Source organism: Thalassophryne amazonica, chromosome 15 (assembly GCF_902500255.1).
Source record: "Thalassophryne amazonica chromosome 15, fThaAma1.1, whole genome shotgun sequence".
Lineage (NCBI taxonomy): Eukaryota > Metazoa > Chordata > Actinopteri > Batrachoidiformes > Batrachoididae > Thalassophryne > Thalassophryne amazonica.
The window spans coordinates 51,810,913-51,829,998 of NC_047117.1; the positions used below are offsets into that span (position 1 = coordinate 51,810,913).

Here is a 19,086-nt window from a genome sequence, read left to right on the forward strand (position 1 = left end):
AACATCTGGTGAAAATTTAATGTCAATAACACCTTTAGAATTATATTTACTGAGAAAAATGGTGACATGTTCAATCTGCTGTAAAACTTGCTGTCAGGTTTTATTGACATGCTTTTCACATTGTTTCATCACATTTCCATGGCAATTTTTTTTTAAATTAAACCAATTTCATCCCATTGAGATCGAGACCTCTTTTGCAACATAGCTGGACAATTATAAAGTTTCCAATTCACTTAACCCGCATGTCTTTAAATGTGGGAGGAAAACAGAGCACCCGGAGGAAACCCACGCAAACAAGGGTAGAACATGCAAAATCCACACAGAAAGCCCACAAGTGGGAATTGATCCCATGACCTTCTTGCTGTGAGGCAGCAGTGCTCACCACTAAGTCATTTACACCATTTTGGAATAAGGCTGTATCATAACAAAATGTAGAAAAGTGAAGCTCTGTCAATTTCTGGATGTACTGTATATGTATGTATGTATGCATTTTTTTTTTCCTTGCGCCTGCAGTTTTTTAATTTAAAAACTGCTGTCGTTCATTTTCATTACAGGTGTGTCTTAAAGTTTGATATCAAACTTTAAGACACACCTGTAATGAAAATGAACGACAGAAGAAGTTTTGAAATTCTATGATATGAGATATGGGATTAAGAGTAAAAGTTACAAACCAAGAGAGAATAAATCACACAGATGGAACAAAACCACATTCAGTGTGTGTGAGTCTGTCTGTCTGTGTTAGACCAAGACAGCTGATGCTGATGTTGCTTCAAACTGTTTCTAGGCTATACAAGAGGTGACGGATGTTTCCACCTGACTGTTGACTGCATGCGGCTTCCTGCATTCTGATTAATTGATGAGAAATGCAGACGTAGCAGACCTTTGTGGTCCCTCTGTGCTTTCTCACCATGTGCAAAGCGTGGCAGTGATAGTGTCTTTGGAAAAATAAAAGACATTTAACTCCCTGCAGGGGAAGAAGAACTTATTTAGAAGGTAAATGACCTCAGAAAATAGGGTTAGACTCTACCAACCGTTCTCAAAGTGGGTTCTGAAATCACCAAACTTGACACCCTCCAGTCCCTGACTTTAAATGCTGTCCATAAGAATCACAAACAGACTTGGTGACAAGGGGCTGCCCTAGTGGAGTTTAACACCCACCAGAAACAGGTATGACGAGAATGTGAGAATGCTGAGAATATGGACACAGCTCCTACTTTGGATTGCGCATTGCGGTGGACCCTGTACTCGACACTGCCACCGCACCCCCAAAGACACCTCAGGGTCCTTTTGCTAGTCAATAAAACACATGTACACTGGTTGAGCATACACCTAAACCCCCCACTAATATCGGTGTGAGCGGGACCACATTCCACGACCTGCACAGAACCACAGACCTGCAACTACAGACCTGCAAGCACCTACAGATGCTTAAAACTAAGAGTGATGAGACTGATTTTAGGAAAATGACAAACCTAGCGCTGTGATTGAAAAAAGAACTACAGAAAGCAACACTAATAGGGAAAAGATGCAAAGGTCTCTTCATGGTTAGCTTCATGGTTCACACAAAAACTTGGTGGAACTGTCTTAAAACCAATAAAATGCCTTTAATGGCTTGGTATGGTCATATACTAAGATGTTACAACAAACACACTCCAACAACTTTCAACTTCAAGCTTTCTTCAGGGAGTCAAACAACAAACACACCCAAAGGACCTTTTATAGTCGTGTTCCACCAAGAGGAATCTCCCACGTGGAGTTATAGCCCAGGAAGGGTGTGGGTATGGTTGGGAACAAGGGCGGAAGATTCCAATTGGTGGAACACGACTATAAAAGGGCATGTTTTAGTGTCAGTTCTATTTACTCCCTGAAGAGTGTTTGGGCAGTGTAGTTGAAACAAAAAAATGGGAAAATGTTGTTGTGGAGGTTGGTGTGGTGATGGTGAGATGAAGCCTGTCAAGGCTTCCGAAACGGCTTTACCAAAAGTCTTTAACAGCTCATTGTACACTACTGAAATCCTGTGGTCACATTTGATTTATAGCACAAACCTGGAGGCTGCACAGTGAATTTCATTGGACTGTAGTCGTCAGCAGTCTCATCATCATCGTTGACAACATTGATAGATTTAATGTGCATTAAATAAAAGTGTTTGCCTTTTTTTCCAATAAAAATTAGTGATTGACTGGGGAGTGATGATGTTTGTGTTGGGCAAATGAGAGAGGATGGCTTTATTGATTTTATTGTTTGTTTGTTTTATCAATTCTGAAATAACATTTCACAGTGTTGGAGCTAAGGTGATTTTCTGTTTTTTTAATTGTTTTGATTTTTCTGTAATGAGAATTATTGTGGTTGAAGGCAGGCTGTTACTTTGTTGAGCTTCATGATGATTCTTCAAAATACTCATAATAACAGTACACATAATATTACACATAATAACAGGCTCCATCAGACACAACGCACCCATCTGACACTCAACAATGAAAGAGGATTATAGTCTGGAAAGGAAGTGTTTATTTTTTTTTTATAAAAAAATCCTTTGTAATTAACTGGGAGATTCATTAGAGTCAAAATCTTTACTTTAAAAAATGATGCTGTCAATTCAGGACTGGCAGAATCACAACACAAAATTAAACAGTCTTGTGTAATTTCACCAAGAGTAGTTTTCTTTGACTATGTGATATACTGAAAAATGACACTGGTCTACACTGTAAAAAAAAGTCTATGAAATTAACAGGAAAATCCTGTAAAATCACGACATAAGAAAACTGTGAAATGAAAAACAATGCCGTGTTTAACTGACAACAATAATTTGTAAAGTGTGGAACGAAACTGAACTGTGAATCCAGCAGTACAAATATGTTAAAATAATCATATACCATTGTAGAATGTACAAACGACAGTAGTTTAAACACAGAAAAAAAACGTATTGTTTTTTTCTGTTAATTTGAATTTTACTGTTGTTTTAGACTTTACAGATAAGAATTTTCACAAATACATTGAAATACTGCAAATTAAGGGTTTGAAGAGATGCTGTGTCTGTTTAAACTACATTTTGAGGATATTTAAACATAAGGTAACCCTTGTGCAGAGATTTTATCTTCTAAACAGACAATTAATAGCTTATGTGTTCCATATATTTGCATTGTAATTATTAAAATGCAATTATTAAAATTTGCATGGATAGCAGGATTGGTGGCCAAGTGGTTAGTGCAAGTGGTTTCATTGCCGAAGGTTCCTGGTTCAAACCCCACCCCTGCCACATTTCTCCATGTAATGTGACATTTTGTCAGGAAAAACGTGTGCAAAACTTGTGCCAAAACAACATGCAGACCCACCTTGAATCTGCTGTGGTAACCCTGAGTGAAAACAAGGGAGCAGCCGAAGGAACTTAGTGTAAGTGTAAATTTACAGGGGAAAATGCTTTAATAGCGTGGCCGTGCTAATTCAACAGGAAAGGATCATTAAAATTACAGTTTGAAAATGTTGTGGTTTTTTTTTTTGTAAATGATATGTTTAAACTGTAAAATTTTACATATTTTATATAAAACCATTTATATATTCACTGTAATTTTTACAGAATTCCCCTGGCAACCACAGCTGCCAGAATTTTTCTGTAAAAACAACAGAATTGTTTTTACAGTGTAGTCACAGGCTTCACTTGAACATTCCCCCTCTGCTGACACAGGCCTCAGGACTTTGGTATCAAGAGTAACATCATTTGGTGATGGCAGAGAAAAGTGGTGGTGTGGCAGGTGTAGGTTCGGAGAAATCCTAGCAAGTAGTGCAATCAAAGGAAAGGGGTAAGAAGAGGTAAAGGATGACCTTCTGAGGTCAATGAGGCTCGTCAGCTGAAGCTAAACCCAGTAACAGTTTTGTCTTTCCAAGCAGCTCTCAGTTCCAAAGGCTGTACATAGATACATTTCCGATGGACAGGAAGTCATTGAAAGCCTTGATCTTTGTCCCGAGCCATGGCAATTGTAAATCCAGGGACTACAATTCCTGACTCAAATACGTTGCCATTAAAAAACACTAATCAGCAAATTTTCTGAGGAAACCACAATACTATTCTTGAGAAATGCAATACTCTCTCTCTCTCCTCCCTCTCTCTCTCTCTCTCTCTCTCTCTCTCTCTCTCCCCTCTCTCTCTCTGTGCAGACTGACACAAGCAGAATGTCTGCACACTGAGAGCTGCATTCTGGGGGAACAGCAGAGAGAGAGAATCCCTGCTTTCAGACATACAACTTGATTTTTCTTTCTCCCACTGAAGGAGTCAAAGCAGGGGGTGTGTGTAACACTGCTGCAAGTGTGTTTTTTCTTTGGAGGCATAAAGACTGACTGACTGGAGGATCAGAACGAGGTAAATAATGATAATAATAATAATAATAATAATAATTAAAAATGCCTGATCAGCCAAAGGCAGGATGAATGTTGCTGGTGTGTGGGACGGGATGCTCAGATGTTTTGTGCACTTGCTGAAGGATGTGGATGTTTCCATGTAGCTGACTGTGGATTTCTATGGGTGCATATATACGATCGGAGTTCGCTACTGTCAGTGTGTGTGCACATTCTGCACCAGAGGAAGTGTAATTTACAATCAGTGCACGAGTTCATGTGAGCCTGAAGTGATGCTGCTGCAGATTGTGATGAACAGAAAGAAAACCAAGAAGGAAATGAAAAAAAAAAAAAAAAACCTCAGTGCTGCAATCACTGGAATGTGACCCAGAGACAAACCTGCAGGTGTTTCAGAGCCTCTGCTACACAGAATGCAGCATATTGTTATTTTAGAATGGGTGCGGGAGAAGGGGGGCGGCGGGGGAAGGGGGTGATTGGAGGGAGTGATGATGGGATGGACCCATACGCAAATCAAAACTTGAGTTACACTGTAAAGATTGAAGGGTTACCGGTTTTCAGCGCACTTGGGAGTAAATTTAAGTCGTCTTTGGCAAACTTCTGAGTAATCCAGCCCCCCCCCATTCACTCAAACATCACTTGGCTCCTCCCAGTAACTTGCAGCACCTTACTCTAACATACCATATGCATAATTTATGATGCATGAGAATAGTTTAATTGTTCCCTTTTCTTTTCAGACACTTATGCCAATATCTTCAAGCAATGTGAAGTATTAATGTTATTTTAATAATTCTACATTATGAGAACAATAATTACTGTCATCATTATGTGGAATTACAGCTGATTGTGCCCTCTGTAAGAAATGACTGGCTATGCCACTGTGTGGTTTGCTTAAATTTAAGTCAAAGTGTAATGAGATTTTATAAACCTGATTTTGACTCAAATACTCCAAAATATCAAGCGTTGTAAAGTACTTTCTCCTGAACACTATTGCTGCAGGTGAGTTCCTGCTGAGCCATGCATTCCATCTCAGTGTTTCTTGTCAGCATCCTCTGATAGGATGCATTATTTATACTGGGTCACTACCCCAGCTACAAATGGACATCGACTTCAGATGGATATAATATGCAACATCCCATTTGAAGGTAGTCTTACGCACCTATCCGATGCAGCAATCAGATTTAAGCTCTTTGCACTGGAGCCTGACCGATATGGATTTTTTTGCAAAGATTCCTAACATTTCTTTATCAAACACTCATGACAAGCAAATTTAACTAAGGTTTGATGTTTTACAGTGTAAACATGAACTTTATTATAACAAGTGAGCCCCTTCAGCTTCTCCCCTTTTCATTCGGGGTCACTTCAGATCCGAGGTGGACCTGCATCTTGATTTGGCACAGGTTTTAAGCAGTGTGCCCTACCAGATGACAATGGGCACAGGTGGGCTGATACATGAACTTTATCATAAATAACTATAAATATAACTAACAACCAAGCAACATCGTAACTGCCATCATGCTGCCTTCACTCAGATTGGCAGTCGGTTTGTCACATCGCTCAGCATTGCCATAAAATAGACTTCTTGTCTATTTTCACCCCGCCCAGCTGGCAAAATGCCAAACACTTGTCTCGTGGCAGTAAAACACCCTCTCTGATTGAAAATGCATGGTAGCGGCCTCTGCCTCTAGTAATGACTAGGGGTGATGGGGATCCAGGCATGCTTGACAGCATTGTAGCCAATCAATGGAGCACCCTGTGCTGAACAAACTATTTCATGATAATTTACCACAGCTAAAACATTTTTTCCTGTACTGTTTATTCAGTAAAATAAAAGTTTCCATGTCTGTAAATATAAAGTCAAGACCGAAATGTTTGTGAAAGGCTCATGGACTGCATTTACAACCCCTGGCAAAAATTATGGAATCACCGGCCTCAGAGGATGTTCATTCAGTTGTTTAATTTTGTAGAAAAAAAGCAGATCACAGACATGACACAAAACTAAAGTAATTTCAAATGGAAACTTTCTGGCTTTAAGAAACACTATAAGAAATCAGGAAAAAAAAATGTGGCAGTCAGTAACGGTTACTTTTTAGACCAAGCAGAGGGAAAAAAATATGGAATCACTCAATTCTGAGGAAAAAATTATGGAATCATGAAAAACAAAAGAAGGCTCCAACACATCACTAGTATTTTGTTGCACCACCTCTGGCTTTTATAACAGCTTGCAGTCTCTGAGGCATGGACTTAATGAGTGACAAACAGTACTCTTCATTAATCTGGCTCCAACTTTCTCATATTGCTGTTGCCAGATCAGCTTTGCAGGTTGGAGCCTTGTCATGGACCATTTTCTTCAACTTCCACCAAAGATTTTCAATTGGATTAAGATCTGGACTATTTGCAGGCCATGACATTGACCCTATGTGTCTTTTTGCAAGGAATGTTTTCACAGTTTTGCTCTATGGCAAGATGCATTATCATTTTGAAAAATGATTTCATCATCCCCAAACATCCTTTCAACTGATGGGATAAGAAAAGTGTCCAAAATATCAACGTAAACTTGTGCATTTATTGATGATGTAATGACAGCCATCTCCCCAGTGCCTTTACCTGACATGCAGCCCCATATCATCAATGACTGTGGAAATTTACATGTTCTCTTCAGGCAGTCATCTTTATAAATCTCATTGGAACGGCACCAAACAAAAGTTCCAGCATCATCACCTTGCCCAATGCAGATTCGAGATTCATCACTGAATATGACTTTCATCCAGTCATCCACAGTCCACGATTGCTTTTCCTTAGCCCATTGTAACCTTGTTTTTTTCTGTTCAGGTGTTACTGATGGCTTTTGTTTAGCTTTTCTGTATGTAAATCCCATTTCCTTTAGGCGGTTTCTTACAGTTCGGTCACAGACGTTGACTCCAGTTTCCTCCCATTCGTTCCTCATTTGTTTTGTTGTGCATTTTCGATTTTTGAGACATATTGCTTTAAGTTTTCTGTCTTGATGCTTTGATGTCTTCCTTGGTCTACCAGTATGTTTGCCTTTAACAACCTTCCCATGTTGTTTGTATTTGGTCCAGAGTTTAGACACAGCTGACTGTGAACAACCAACATCTTTTTCAACACTGCGTGATGATTTACCCTCTTTTAAGAGTTTGATAATCCTCTCCTTTGTTTCAATTGACATCTCTCGTGTTGAAGCCATGATTCATATCAGTCCACTTGGTGCAACAGCTCTCCAAGGTGTGATCACTCCTTTTTAGATGCAGACTAACAAGCAAATCTGATTTGATGCAGGTGTTAGTTTTGGGGATGAAAATTTACAGGGTGATTCCATAATTTATTCCTCAGAATTGAGTGATTCCATATTTTTTTTTCCCTCTGCTTGGTCTAAAAAAGTAACCGTTACTGACTGCCACAATTTTTTTCCTGATTTCTTATAGTGTTTCTTAAAGCCAGAAAGTTGCCATTGAAATTGCTTAAGTTTTGTGTCATGTCTGTGATCTGCTTTTTTTCTGCAAAATTAAACAACTGAAAGAACATCCTCCGAGGCCGGTGATTCCATAATTATTGCCAGGGGTTGTATATAGTACTTGTCTATCTATAAAAGAAGCTTAAAGTGCTTTGCAGTAATGCTTCTCATTCACCCATTAACACACACACACCACACACACACACACACACCACACACACACACACACACACACACACACACACACACACACACACCACACACACACACACACACACACACACACACACACACACACTGATGTCAGGGTGCTGCCATACAAGGCACTGACTACACACCGGGAGCAACATGGGGATTAAGGACCTTGCCCAACGGTCCTTACTGATTTTACAGCCAGACGGAGGTTTGAACTGAGAAGCTTCTGGTCTCAAGCCCACTGCTTAACCACGAGACCATCACCTCCCCTTCCTGACTGACATTATTGGCCAACTGATATATTGGTTGAGCTCTATTTTGGTTGCTATAGGGATAAAAAGCTTTGAATATAATGCGATGCTAAAATACCATTGGCTGTAAAAATCATACAATGGGATTTTCTGAATTTTTTGTATTAGATCCTGTCTCTCACAGTTGAAATGTACCTGTGATAAAAATCACAGACCTCTCTGTTCTTTGTAGGTGGGAAAACTTGCTAAATCAACAGTGGACCAAATACTTATTTGCCTCACTCAACAAAAATATAAACGCAACACTTTTGGTTTTGCTCCCATTTTGTATGAGATGAACTCAAAGATCTAAAACTTTTTCCACATACACAATATCACCATTTCCCTCAAATATTGTTCACAAACCAGTCTAAATCTGTGATAGTGAGCACTTCTCCTTTGCTGAGATAATCCATCCCACCTCACAGGTGTGCCATATCAAGATGCTGATTAGACACCATGATTAGTGCACAGGTGTGCCTTAGACTGCCCACAATAAAAGGCCACTCTGAAAGGTGCAGTTTTATCACACAGCACAATGCCACAGATGTCGCAAGATTTGAGGGAGCGTGCAATTGGCATGCTGACAGCAGGAATGTCAACCAGAGCTGTTGCTCGTGTATTGAATGTTCATTTCTCTACCATAAGCCATCTCCAAAGACATTTCAGAGAATTTGGCAGTACATCCAACCAGCCTCACAACCGCAGACCACGTGTAACCACACCAGCAGGACCTCCACATCCAGCATGTTCACCTCCAAGATCGTCTGAGACCAGCCACTCGGACAACTGCTGAAACAATCGGTTTGCATAACCAAAGAATTTCTGCACAAACTGTCAGAAACCGTCTCAGGGAAGCTCATCTGCATGCTCATCGTCGTCATCGGGGTCTCGACCTGACTCCAGTTCGTCGTCGTTACCGACTTGAGTGGGCAAATGCTCACATTCGCTGGCGTTTGGCACGTTGGAGAGGTGTTCTCTTCACGGATGAATCCCGTTTCACACTGTTCAGGGCAGATGGCAGACAGCGTGTGTGGCGTCGTGTGGGTGAGCGGTTTTCTGATGTCAATGTTGTGGATCGAGTGGCCCATGGTGGTGGTGGGGTTATGGTATGGGCAGGCGTCTGTTATGGATGAAGAACACAGGTGCATTTTATTGATGGCATTTTGAATGCACAGAGATACCGTGACGAGATCCTGAGGCCCATTGTTGTGCCATACATCCAAGAACATCACCTCATGCACGGCCCCATGTTGCAAGGATCTGTACACAATTCTTGGAAGCTGAAAATCTCCAAATTCTTGCATGGCCGGCATACTCACTGGACATGTCACCCATTGAGCATGTTTGGGATGCTCTGGACCGGCGTATACGACAGCGTGTACCAGTTCCTGCCAATATCCAGCAACTTCGCACAGCCATTGAAGAGGAGTGGACCAACATTCCACAGGCCACAATTGACAACCTGATCAACTCTATGCGAAGGAGATGTGTTGCACTGCACGAGGCAAATAGTGGTCACACCAGATACTGACTGGTTTCACCCCCAATAAAACAAAACTGCACCTTTCAGAGTGGCCTTTTATTGTGGACAGTCTAAGGCACACCTGTGCACTAATCATGATGTCTAATCAGCATCTTGATATGGCACACCTGTGAGGTGGGATGGATTATCTCAGCAAAGGAGAAGTGCTCACTATCACAGATTTAGACTGGTTTGTGAACAATATTTGAGGGAAATGGTGATATTGTGTATGTGGAAAAAGTTTTAGATGTTTGAGTTCATCTCATACAAAATGGGAGCAAAACCAAAAGTGTTGCGTTTATATTTTTGTTGAGTATATATATATATATATATATATATATATATATATATATATATATATATATATATATATATATATATATATATATATATATATTTATATCGTCATTTACATAAAGTACATGTTCAATAAAGCTCCTCTTTCAATCAATCAATCAATGAATCAACCAGAGACAATATTTACATTTATGAGCTTTTGACAAGAGCAGATATTAGCGTTGAGTTAGCTTTGAGTAACGTGCACGCTGACGTCCACAAAATGTCCTTTTAAATCACTTTTGAGGTGTTATCAAGTCACAAAAACAGCAGTTTTAGTTTTAGAAGTGTTTATTTCTCACTCGCTTTTACATAATATATGACAAAGATGTTATATTTACACACAAATGAAACAGAGATTGCGGCTAGCTACCAGCCTATGATGTCACCATGCTAACATCAAATTAGGGTATAACCCTGTTGTGTCTGATGATATGCTAGCGGAACCAGTAAAAGGGATATTTGCGACCGTAATCCAGCATTAATGTCCACAAATCATCAGACACAAGGGAGTTATTCACATTCTAATCCAATTCCATGTCATTTGCACGGTTTATTTTGACGGTTTATTTATTTTATATTATCTGTAAGTAATTCGGTCTGTGAAGTTTACCGTAGAAACAGCGTTGTTTCTCTTGCTCTCAGCTGACCGTGCCATTATTGACATCTGCGTAGCAACACGGTCAGGGTGCGGAGTAATACATCAAATGTGAAATGGTGAATATTTTGCCACCGTCAACGTGATATTTTATGGTCAGAAATCTCACACGATTATCCAATCAGATTTGTGGAACAAATGTAACTGGTTTAAAATGTAAATCACTTCAAAGGTGTTATTAGGTTCTAAAACCAGCATGTTCAGTTTTTTAAGAGTTTATTTCTCACTAACTTTTACAAAATATATGAGAAACATGTTATCCACCCTTTTCAGGTTTCAAATCCTGCAAAACCTTGGAGAGTTCGCCGCGCTGCAAGATCTCAGTAACATTGAGAACTGCATTGAGACACTCTGATCATGCTGCACTTTAACCACTGCACACGGACAACAGCATTAACATCGCAACATGAAACTATTTTTATATTATGCCTAAAACTCTCATGAATATATTCTCTGGGTTTATAGATGTTGTTATTGCATTTGTTTTATGTAAACATGCAAGAATCACAGGCTGTCTCTCCATTATTTTCAGTGGGAGCTGCTGTGAGCTACGCTCGCTTCCTGATCATGTCGTTCTGGGGGAAAGTGAAGTTTGCTCTTTAACGTCTTCATTATTGTTCTTTACAACGCTGTTTGTCCTCTGTTTCAGACTAATATATACATATAATATATCTGAAATTTGGTTTCCGTTTATTAAATTCCACGCAGATTAAACGTAGCAGACACGGATTATTCGTTATAATTGGTTTAGGAAGTTCAAAGATTCAAAGATTCAAAGAAATTCAAAAGAACATTCAAAGAACATCCTCCCTGCACAATGAAATGTGGCTACTGCATTGAACCCATCCTATTTGCCAGTAGGAGCAGAAGTCGCCATTAGGCGCCCGGGGACCAGCTCCAGATGTACATCCCTGCCTTGGTCAACAGCAGGGCTGAGCAAACCAACACCGACCCATAACAAACAACACACACACAACACACAACACATAGGCCGGCCCGGTACATAAAACATATATATGAAAGCAAAACACGAGGGAAAAGGAGAAGAAAAAAACCCGTCATAGCTGCTGCATTACACAGCGGCAATGAGGAAAAAAAATCCCCATCAGCACAGAAAAACAATAATCACGGAGACAAAACAAGGACACAGGACAACAACCGAGATTTGAAAGGACCAGTTTATCAGAACACTCCGGAGGCAGCCTGTTCGGCGCCATCAACGGCCTTGTCCGACAGTCCTGGAGGGGGGAGGGAACAGCTCTGTGCAGTCTGAGAAGTCCTGGACAGTTCTAACACAGTTCACGTCAGAGCTGGAGAAGCTGAGGGGAGGGGGGAAGACCAGGGAGCAAGGCTTAAGTGTTGATCTTCTGAGGAGGTTTTTTTATCACAGCGACCTTGAAGTGCAGCTGTATTTGGAGAAGCCAAATGAATAGCCAGATTAACAGACGCCTGAAAGATTCCACAGTTCTGAGAACAGAGTGGCTCTCAATGCATCTGAATGTAGAATGTGGTCTTCACAGACGGTCATAGCGGGTTTCCAGGGCTGCGATCTTGCTCGAGATGTTTTCCAACGCGCGGTTAACCCCCGCCGACTGCGCAGCCACTGCCTTCCCAATCGAATCAATCATATAGGGCAGCCTGGAAGGACCAATCAAAGCTGCCTCCACTTTCTTGATTTCCGGTAAACCAGCAGAGTGCCCGCACCACACATCAGAAAGCCGGTCACCACCAAGCCGAATATGTACACATCTTCGACGTCCTCCACAGAAAGCATGTAAAGGCACATGACCTGCCATCTCCTCCACGAGTCCATCACGTAACCCATCACATGCATCCCAGCAGGACAGGTCGGGTCCTCCGCTCCCGAATGTCTTGTAGAAAAAATAGTGTCAATTGCGTTCAGAGACCACTTTAACAGATCCATTTTTGTCGTTTCCAGAAGAGCAAAGCTGCAGCCTCACAGACAACACGCCACAGAAGCAGGAAAGATAAGGAGGGAGGGAGAGGAGAAAAGTGCGTCCGTCTCGGTCGAGTGCAAGATGGCAAAAAAAAAAAAAAAAAAAGTTTAAAGTTTTCAGGGTACCATGCATGCAGTCTCTTATTAATGTGACGAAAAGCATAAAAAAAATTGTCATCATGTGGATTCTCTATGTTGTCTTGACTGCAGCGACTCTCTGGGATGCAAGGGATTATGGGATACATGAAAACCCTGGATATAAACACATAATGAAACGTTTTAGAGACCTGCCAGTGACGTCACAGTGCCACTCTACTCTGATTGGCTGTCAACTCTGTCATTCAAAATAAACAACAAAACAGATTGAAACAGAATATGACATTTTAACCTCTTCAAATACCTCTTAAAATAGATCAAGGTTAGCCATCTTTGAACTTGTCCAAGGTCTGTGTCCCAAGAATGTTCCCTGTGAATTGGAAGACTCTGGCCGTAGTAGGACTGGAATTGCTGAGCACAGACAGACGGACAGACGGACGGACAGACGGACGCAAAGTCTTGGCAATATCCGATGGCCATATTTGATGGCCTCAGGTAAAAACAAGTGCATATCGACATTGGACATTGATTTTGAATTCCAGACCATGCAGATGCTCACACTCACTCATCTTCAACCTCTTACTCCAATTCAGGGTCACGAGGGGCTGGCGCCTATCCCAGCAGTCATAAGGCATGAGGCGGGGTGCACCCTGGACAGGACCCATGCAGATGCTTTATGTATTTTTTGTCAGTCCCTTTACTCTGAGAGTGTTTTTTTGTAAAGATACATTACAGAAGCCAGGCAGTGTCAGCATAAATTCACAAAAGATGGAGTGAAGTTGTACATCAAGGTCACAGGTACCTCCACAGAATTCAGCACAGTGAGACAGTGGTGGGTTAATATTTATCAGCAGTGCATCATCATGCCCATCTGGAATATGAAAGACACTGAAGTGATCCTGCATGGCGTTTATCCTGCAGATGCAGTTTCATTGTGTGTTTTTGTGTCCCTTGGCTGCAGGTCTGTCCCTGATAACGTAACCAGTGAAGGAGAGGAACACAGAACTGCTTCATCATGAATTTTGTAATGAAAGCTGCTCTGGGAGGTGAGGAGTTTGCTGCGCTGGAGGTTGATTTAACAGCACTGCAGTATAAAGGATTTTAAGGGATGTTCAGCAGCAGCAGCAGTACTTTGTGTATATACGGGCCTTTAGCAGCGATGGCGGCAGTGTGGTGCAATAATGCATCATGGACCAACCCTGACTTCAGATATTTGCTCTGCATCCCCACAGCCAGTTTATCTGCACCTCTCAGTGCATCACTGACAGAATATTATACACTCAACAAAAATATAAACGCAACACTTTTGGTTTTGCTCCCATTTTGTATGAGATGAACTCAAAGATCTAAAACTTTTTCCACATACACAATATCACCATTTCCCTAAAATATTGTTCACAAACCAGTCTAAATCTGTAATAGTGAGCACTTCTCCTTTGCTGAGATAATCCATCCCACCTCACAGGTGTGCCATATCAAGATGCTGATTAGACACCATGATTAGTGCACAGGTGTGCCTTAGACTGTCCACAATAAAAGGCCACTCTGAAAGGTGCAGTTTTGTTTTATTGGGGGGGGGTTCCAGTCAGTATCTGGTGTGACCACCATTTGCCTCATGCAGTGCAACACATCTCCTTCGCATAGAGTTGATCAGGTTGTCAATTGTGGCCTGTGGAATGTTGGTCCACTTCTCTTCAATGGCTGTGCGAAGTTGCTGGATATTGGCAGGAACTGATACACGCTGTCGTATACGCCGGTCCAGAGCATCCCAAACATGCTCAGTGGGTGACATGTCCGGGGAGTATGCCGGCCATGCAAGAACTGGGACATTTTCAGCTTCCAAGAATTGTGTACAGATCCTTGCAACATGGGGCCGTGCATTATCCTGCTGCAACATGAGGTGATGTTCTTGGATGTATGGCACAACAATGGGCCTCAGGATCTCGTCACGGTATCTCTGTGCATTCAAAATGCCATCAATAAAATGCACCTGTGTTCTTCGTCCATAACAGACGCCTGCCCATACCATAACCCCACCGCCACCATGGGCCACTCGATCCACAACACTGACATCAGAAAACCGCTCACCCACATGACGCCACACACGCTGTCTGCCATCTGCCCTGAACAGTGTGAACCGGGATTCATCCATGAAGAGAACACCTCTCCAATGTGCCAAACGCCAGCGAATGTGAGCATTTGCCCACTCAAGTCGGTTACGACAACGAACTGGAGTCAGGTCGAGACCCAGATGAGGACGATGAGCATGCAGATGAGCTTCCCTGAGATGGTTTCTGACAGTTTGTTCAGAAATTCTTTGGTTATGCATCTATCCGCAAGGCTGTCTACTGATTTAGCATTCTCCAGATTCAAAGCTAAAATGTCAGGTAGTCTAGCCTCAAGTTCAAGGTTGTTGTTACACTAAATATGGCAGTGTAAATGTAAACCTGATAAGTTAGTGGTCTGAGACTATAGATGCGAGAGGCAAGATGTCAATATTCGTGACAGCAAACCCACGTGCAAGAACCAGATCCAGGATATTTCCACTAATATGTGTTGGGTCCTGAATGCATTGCTGGAATCCTAATGCATCCACAATTTGCATAAATGATTTGCTAAGGGGATTAGAGGGCTTATTTATGTGAATGTTAAAGTCACCAATAATCAAAATGTTATCTGCTCTAGTTGACAAACTAGAGATGAACGCACCAAATTCATCTAAGAAATCAGAGTATGGGCCAGGGGACCTATAAACAGTGACAAAATAACATAGCTGAGCTCTAGTTTTATGACCCTGACAGTACTTAGCATCGTGGGCATAACGGAGAGTCAGATGCTCAAACAAATTACAGTGGTCCCTCACTATAACGCGGTTCACCTTTCGCGGCCTTGCAGTTTCGCGGATTTTTTTTAGTGCAATTTTGCATGCTTCTTTTTTTTTAACAGCGCATTGTGTTCTGCGTCCTTATCAGGCGGCCGGTCGCGGCACCGGTCGGCATCACCGCGTTTGCTCTCACTGCCTCCAATGCACTTACTGAGTCTGCGGGCTCGGTAAACGCCACAGTGGGCCACTCACAGCGCCCCCCTCTCTGCTGTGCACAGCTGTGCCAACTCTGGCAACAGGTCCAGAGACTACGCTCGTTGTTTTGATGCGGAGCGCTCCGGCAGCCCACAAGGATAGATTTCTTGTGGAAAATCCACAGCACCGCAGGGTCTCGGTGTACCGCAGCTGCAGAGCTCCTGGCCATGACTTGGATTCTTTGCGGGTTCCCACATCCATACCCTCGGAGGCAGTGAGCAAAGGGAGAGCATGTGCATTGTGTTCTGCATGTGTCTTTTTATAATCTTCTCGCCCAGAAGAAAAAAGAGAGTGTTTACACAGGAGAGAAAAGTGAGAAATGTTAATGCCTGTTTAAGAAAAGTGTATAAAGTGTGTAGTGAGGGGTTTTACAGCCTTAAAACATCTACAATAATTGTAAAACTACGCTGACTACTTCGCGTATTTCGCCTATTGCGGGTTATTTTTAGAGTGTAACTCAATTTCAATTTGAATTTATTTTCATTTATATAGCGCCAAATCACAACAGAGTTGCCTCAAAGCACTTCACACAGGCAAGGTCTAACCTTACCAACCCCCAGAGCAACAATGGTAAGGAAAAACTCCCTCTGAGGAAGAAACCTCAAGCAGACCAGACTCAAAGGGGTGACCCTCTGCTTGGGCCATGTTACAAACATAAATTACAGAACAATTCACAGACAAATATACAAGAAATGCTATTGGCGCACAGGACAGGAGGATCGCCAACACGAATACAACTCCCATCTCTGGATGGAGCTGCACCTTAAACAGAGAGAAAAAAGAGAATCAGGCATCAGAAAGACAAAAAATACTGTATAATTTGCCATCATTAAACAACAAGAAAAACAGAGAAATACCAAGGTGATCGCCGGCCACTAGCCCTAAACTTCACTAAAAGACCCAGAATTTAGGTAAAGTTGAGGCCGCAGCCCGCTCCAATTACTAATAAATGAATTAAAAGAGTAAAAAGCGTAAAACAAAACTGTGCCAGTATGCTAGCCATATGAAAGGGAAAATAAGTGTGTCTTAAGTCTGGACTTGAAAATCTCCACGGAATCTGTCTGTTTTATTGACGCAGGGAGATTATTCCACAGAACAGGGGCACGATAAGAGAAAGCTCTGTGACCCGCAGACTTCTTATTCACCTTAGGGATACACAATAGTCCTGCACCCTGAGAACGTAAAGCCCGGGCCGGTACATAAGGTTTAATTACATCAGCTAGGTAGAGAGGTGCCAGTCCATGAATAATTATATAGGTTAGTAGCAGAACCTTAAAATCTGATCTCACTGGGACAGGAAGCCAGTGAAGGGATGCCAAAATGGGTGTAATGTGGTTGTACTTTCTGCTTCATGTCAAAAGTCTGGCTGCAGCATTTTGAACCAATTGGAGACCCCTAATGCTAGACTGCGGTCAACCAGAAAATAGAACATTGCAGTAGTCCAATCTAGAAGAGATCAATGCATGGATCAGGGTCTCAGAATCAGCCATAGACAAGATGGGACGAATCTTCGCTATATTTCGCAGGTGGAAGAAAGCAGTCCTAGTAATATTTCTAATGTGGAGGCCAAAGGACAATGAAGGATCAAAAATTACCCCAAGGTTCCTCACTTTGTCAGTGTGATGTATGACACCCGAGCTGAGTCTGAGCGTTAACTGGTCAAATTCATGCAGATGTCTCACTGGACCAAGAACCATCATTTCAGTCTTATCAGTGTTTAAAAGCAGGAAGTTTCTAGACATCCAGCTTCTCACTGCTGCAAGGCAATCTTCTAAAGATTTTATGTGAACAAGATTACCAGCAGTTATCGGCATGTATAACTGAGTATCACCTGCATAGCAGTGAAAGGTAATCCAAAAACGCCACAATATGTGCCCAAGGGGTGCTATGTAAAGGGAGAAAAGCAGGGAGCCTAAGACAGACCCCTATGGAACCCCAGATTTCATGTCACTAAGGTTAGAGGTAGTGTTACTGTACAAAACACAGTGAGAACGACTGGTCAAGTATGACATCAGCCATGCAAGGGCACTCCCAGTAATCCCAAAATGATTTTCCAGCCTATCAAGTAGAATATGATGATCCACTGTATCAAATGCAGCACTGAGATCTAACAGCAACAGAACCGCAGTGGTGTCCGAATCCATTGTAAGCAGAAGATCATTCACCACATTAGTGAGAGCCGTCTCTGTGGAATGATATTTTCTAAAAGCAGACTGCAGTGGCTCAAAGAGATTATTCTCAGTAAGATAGTCTACGAGCTGCTGTGACACAACTTTTTCCAGAATTTTAGAGAAAAATGATAGATTTGATATTGGCCGATAGTTTTTCAATACACCAGGGTCAAGATTAGGTTTCATAAGTAATGGTTTAATCACTGCAGATTTGAAACATTTAGGAACAGATCCAGAAGTTAAAGAAAGATTAATAATTTCCAGCACAGTCGGCCCAAGAGTGGGCCACAGGTCCTTAAACAGTTTTGTTGGTATAGGATCAAATAAACAGGTTGTGCTTTTTGTTGACATTACGAGTTTTGTCAGCATGCCTAGTGAGATCCTAGCAAATTCTTTAAATCTAGGTAATACCTCAGTAATGGTGCCCAACCTCAATAGCAGGGTGTAGTGGCTGGGTTAAGGCATGTCGGGATATGTCATCTATTTTCTTCCCAAAGTAATACAGGAAATGTTGTGCTGTAAAAGGAGAGCGAACTACAGGTGGTTGTCCATGCATAAGTGTTGCCACTGTGTCAAACAAGAACTTTGAGCTATGCTTGTTTTTGTTGATCAAATCAGAGTAGTAGGTCCGCTTTGTAGCCAATAATGCATGCTTATAGTCTAAGATAGCATCACGCCACGCAAGGTGAAATACTGCTAATTTTGAACGAAGCCATTTCCATTCTAGACCTCTTGCTTTATGCTTGAGGTCACACAGATAATCATTGAACCAAGGTGACTGTGATTTGGGGGAGCGTGGTTTTAACACAGGTGGTGCAATCATGTCGAGTGTAGTTTTGAGCACTGAGTTTAAACTATCCACAAGTCTGTCTACTGACTGCGTATTTGTCAAATGTGAAGCTAAGACATCACGCAGTCTAGCTTCGAGTTCAGTCTTAGTTGAGGAGTTGATGCATCGCC

At 41.8% G+C, this 19,086-nt stretch overlaps 1 protein-coding gene across 1 annotated transcript in view; it reads left to right on the plus strand.

Annotated features, from left to right (window-relative positions):
* The first annotated feature begins 4,210 nt into the window (after positions 1 to 4,210).
* The window catches only part of cplx2l (complexin 2, like), a 98,955-nt gene continuing 84,079 nt past the window's right edge, over positions 4,211 to 19,086 (plus strand). The window contains exons 1-2 of the mRNA XM_034187485.1: positions 4,211 to 4,354; positions 13,838 to 13,922. Coding sequence (XP_034043376.1) covers positions 13,892 to 13,922 — 31 coding nt within the window. The 5' untranslated portion in view covers positions 4,211 to 4,354; positions 13,838 to 13,891. The remainder of the gene's footprint in view (positions 4,355 to 13,837; positions 13,923 to 19,086) is intronic.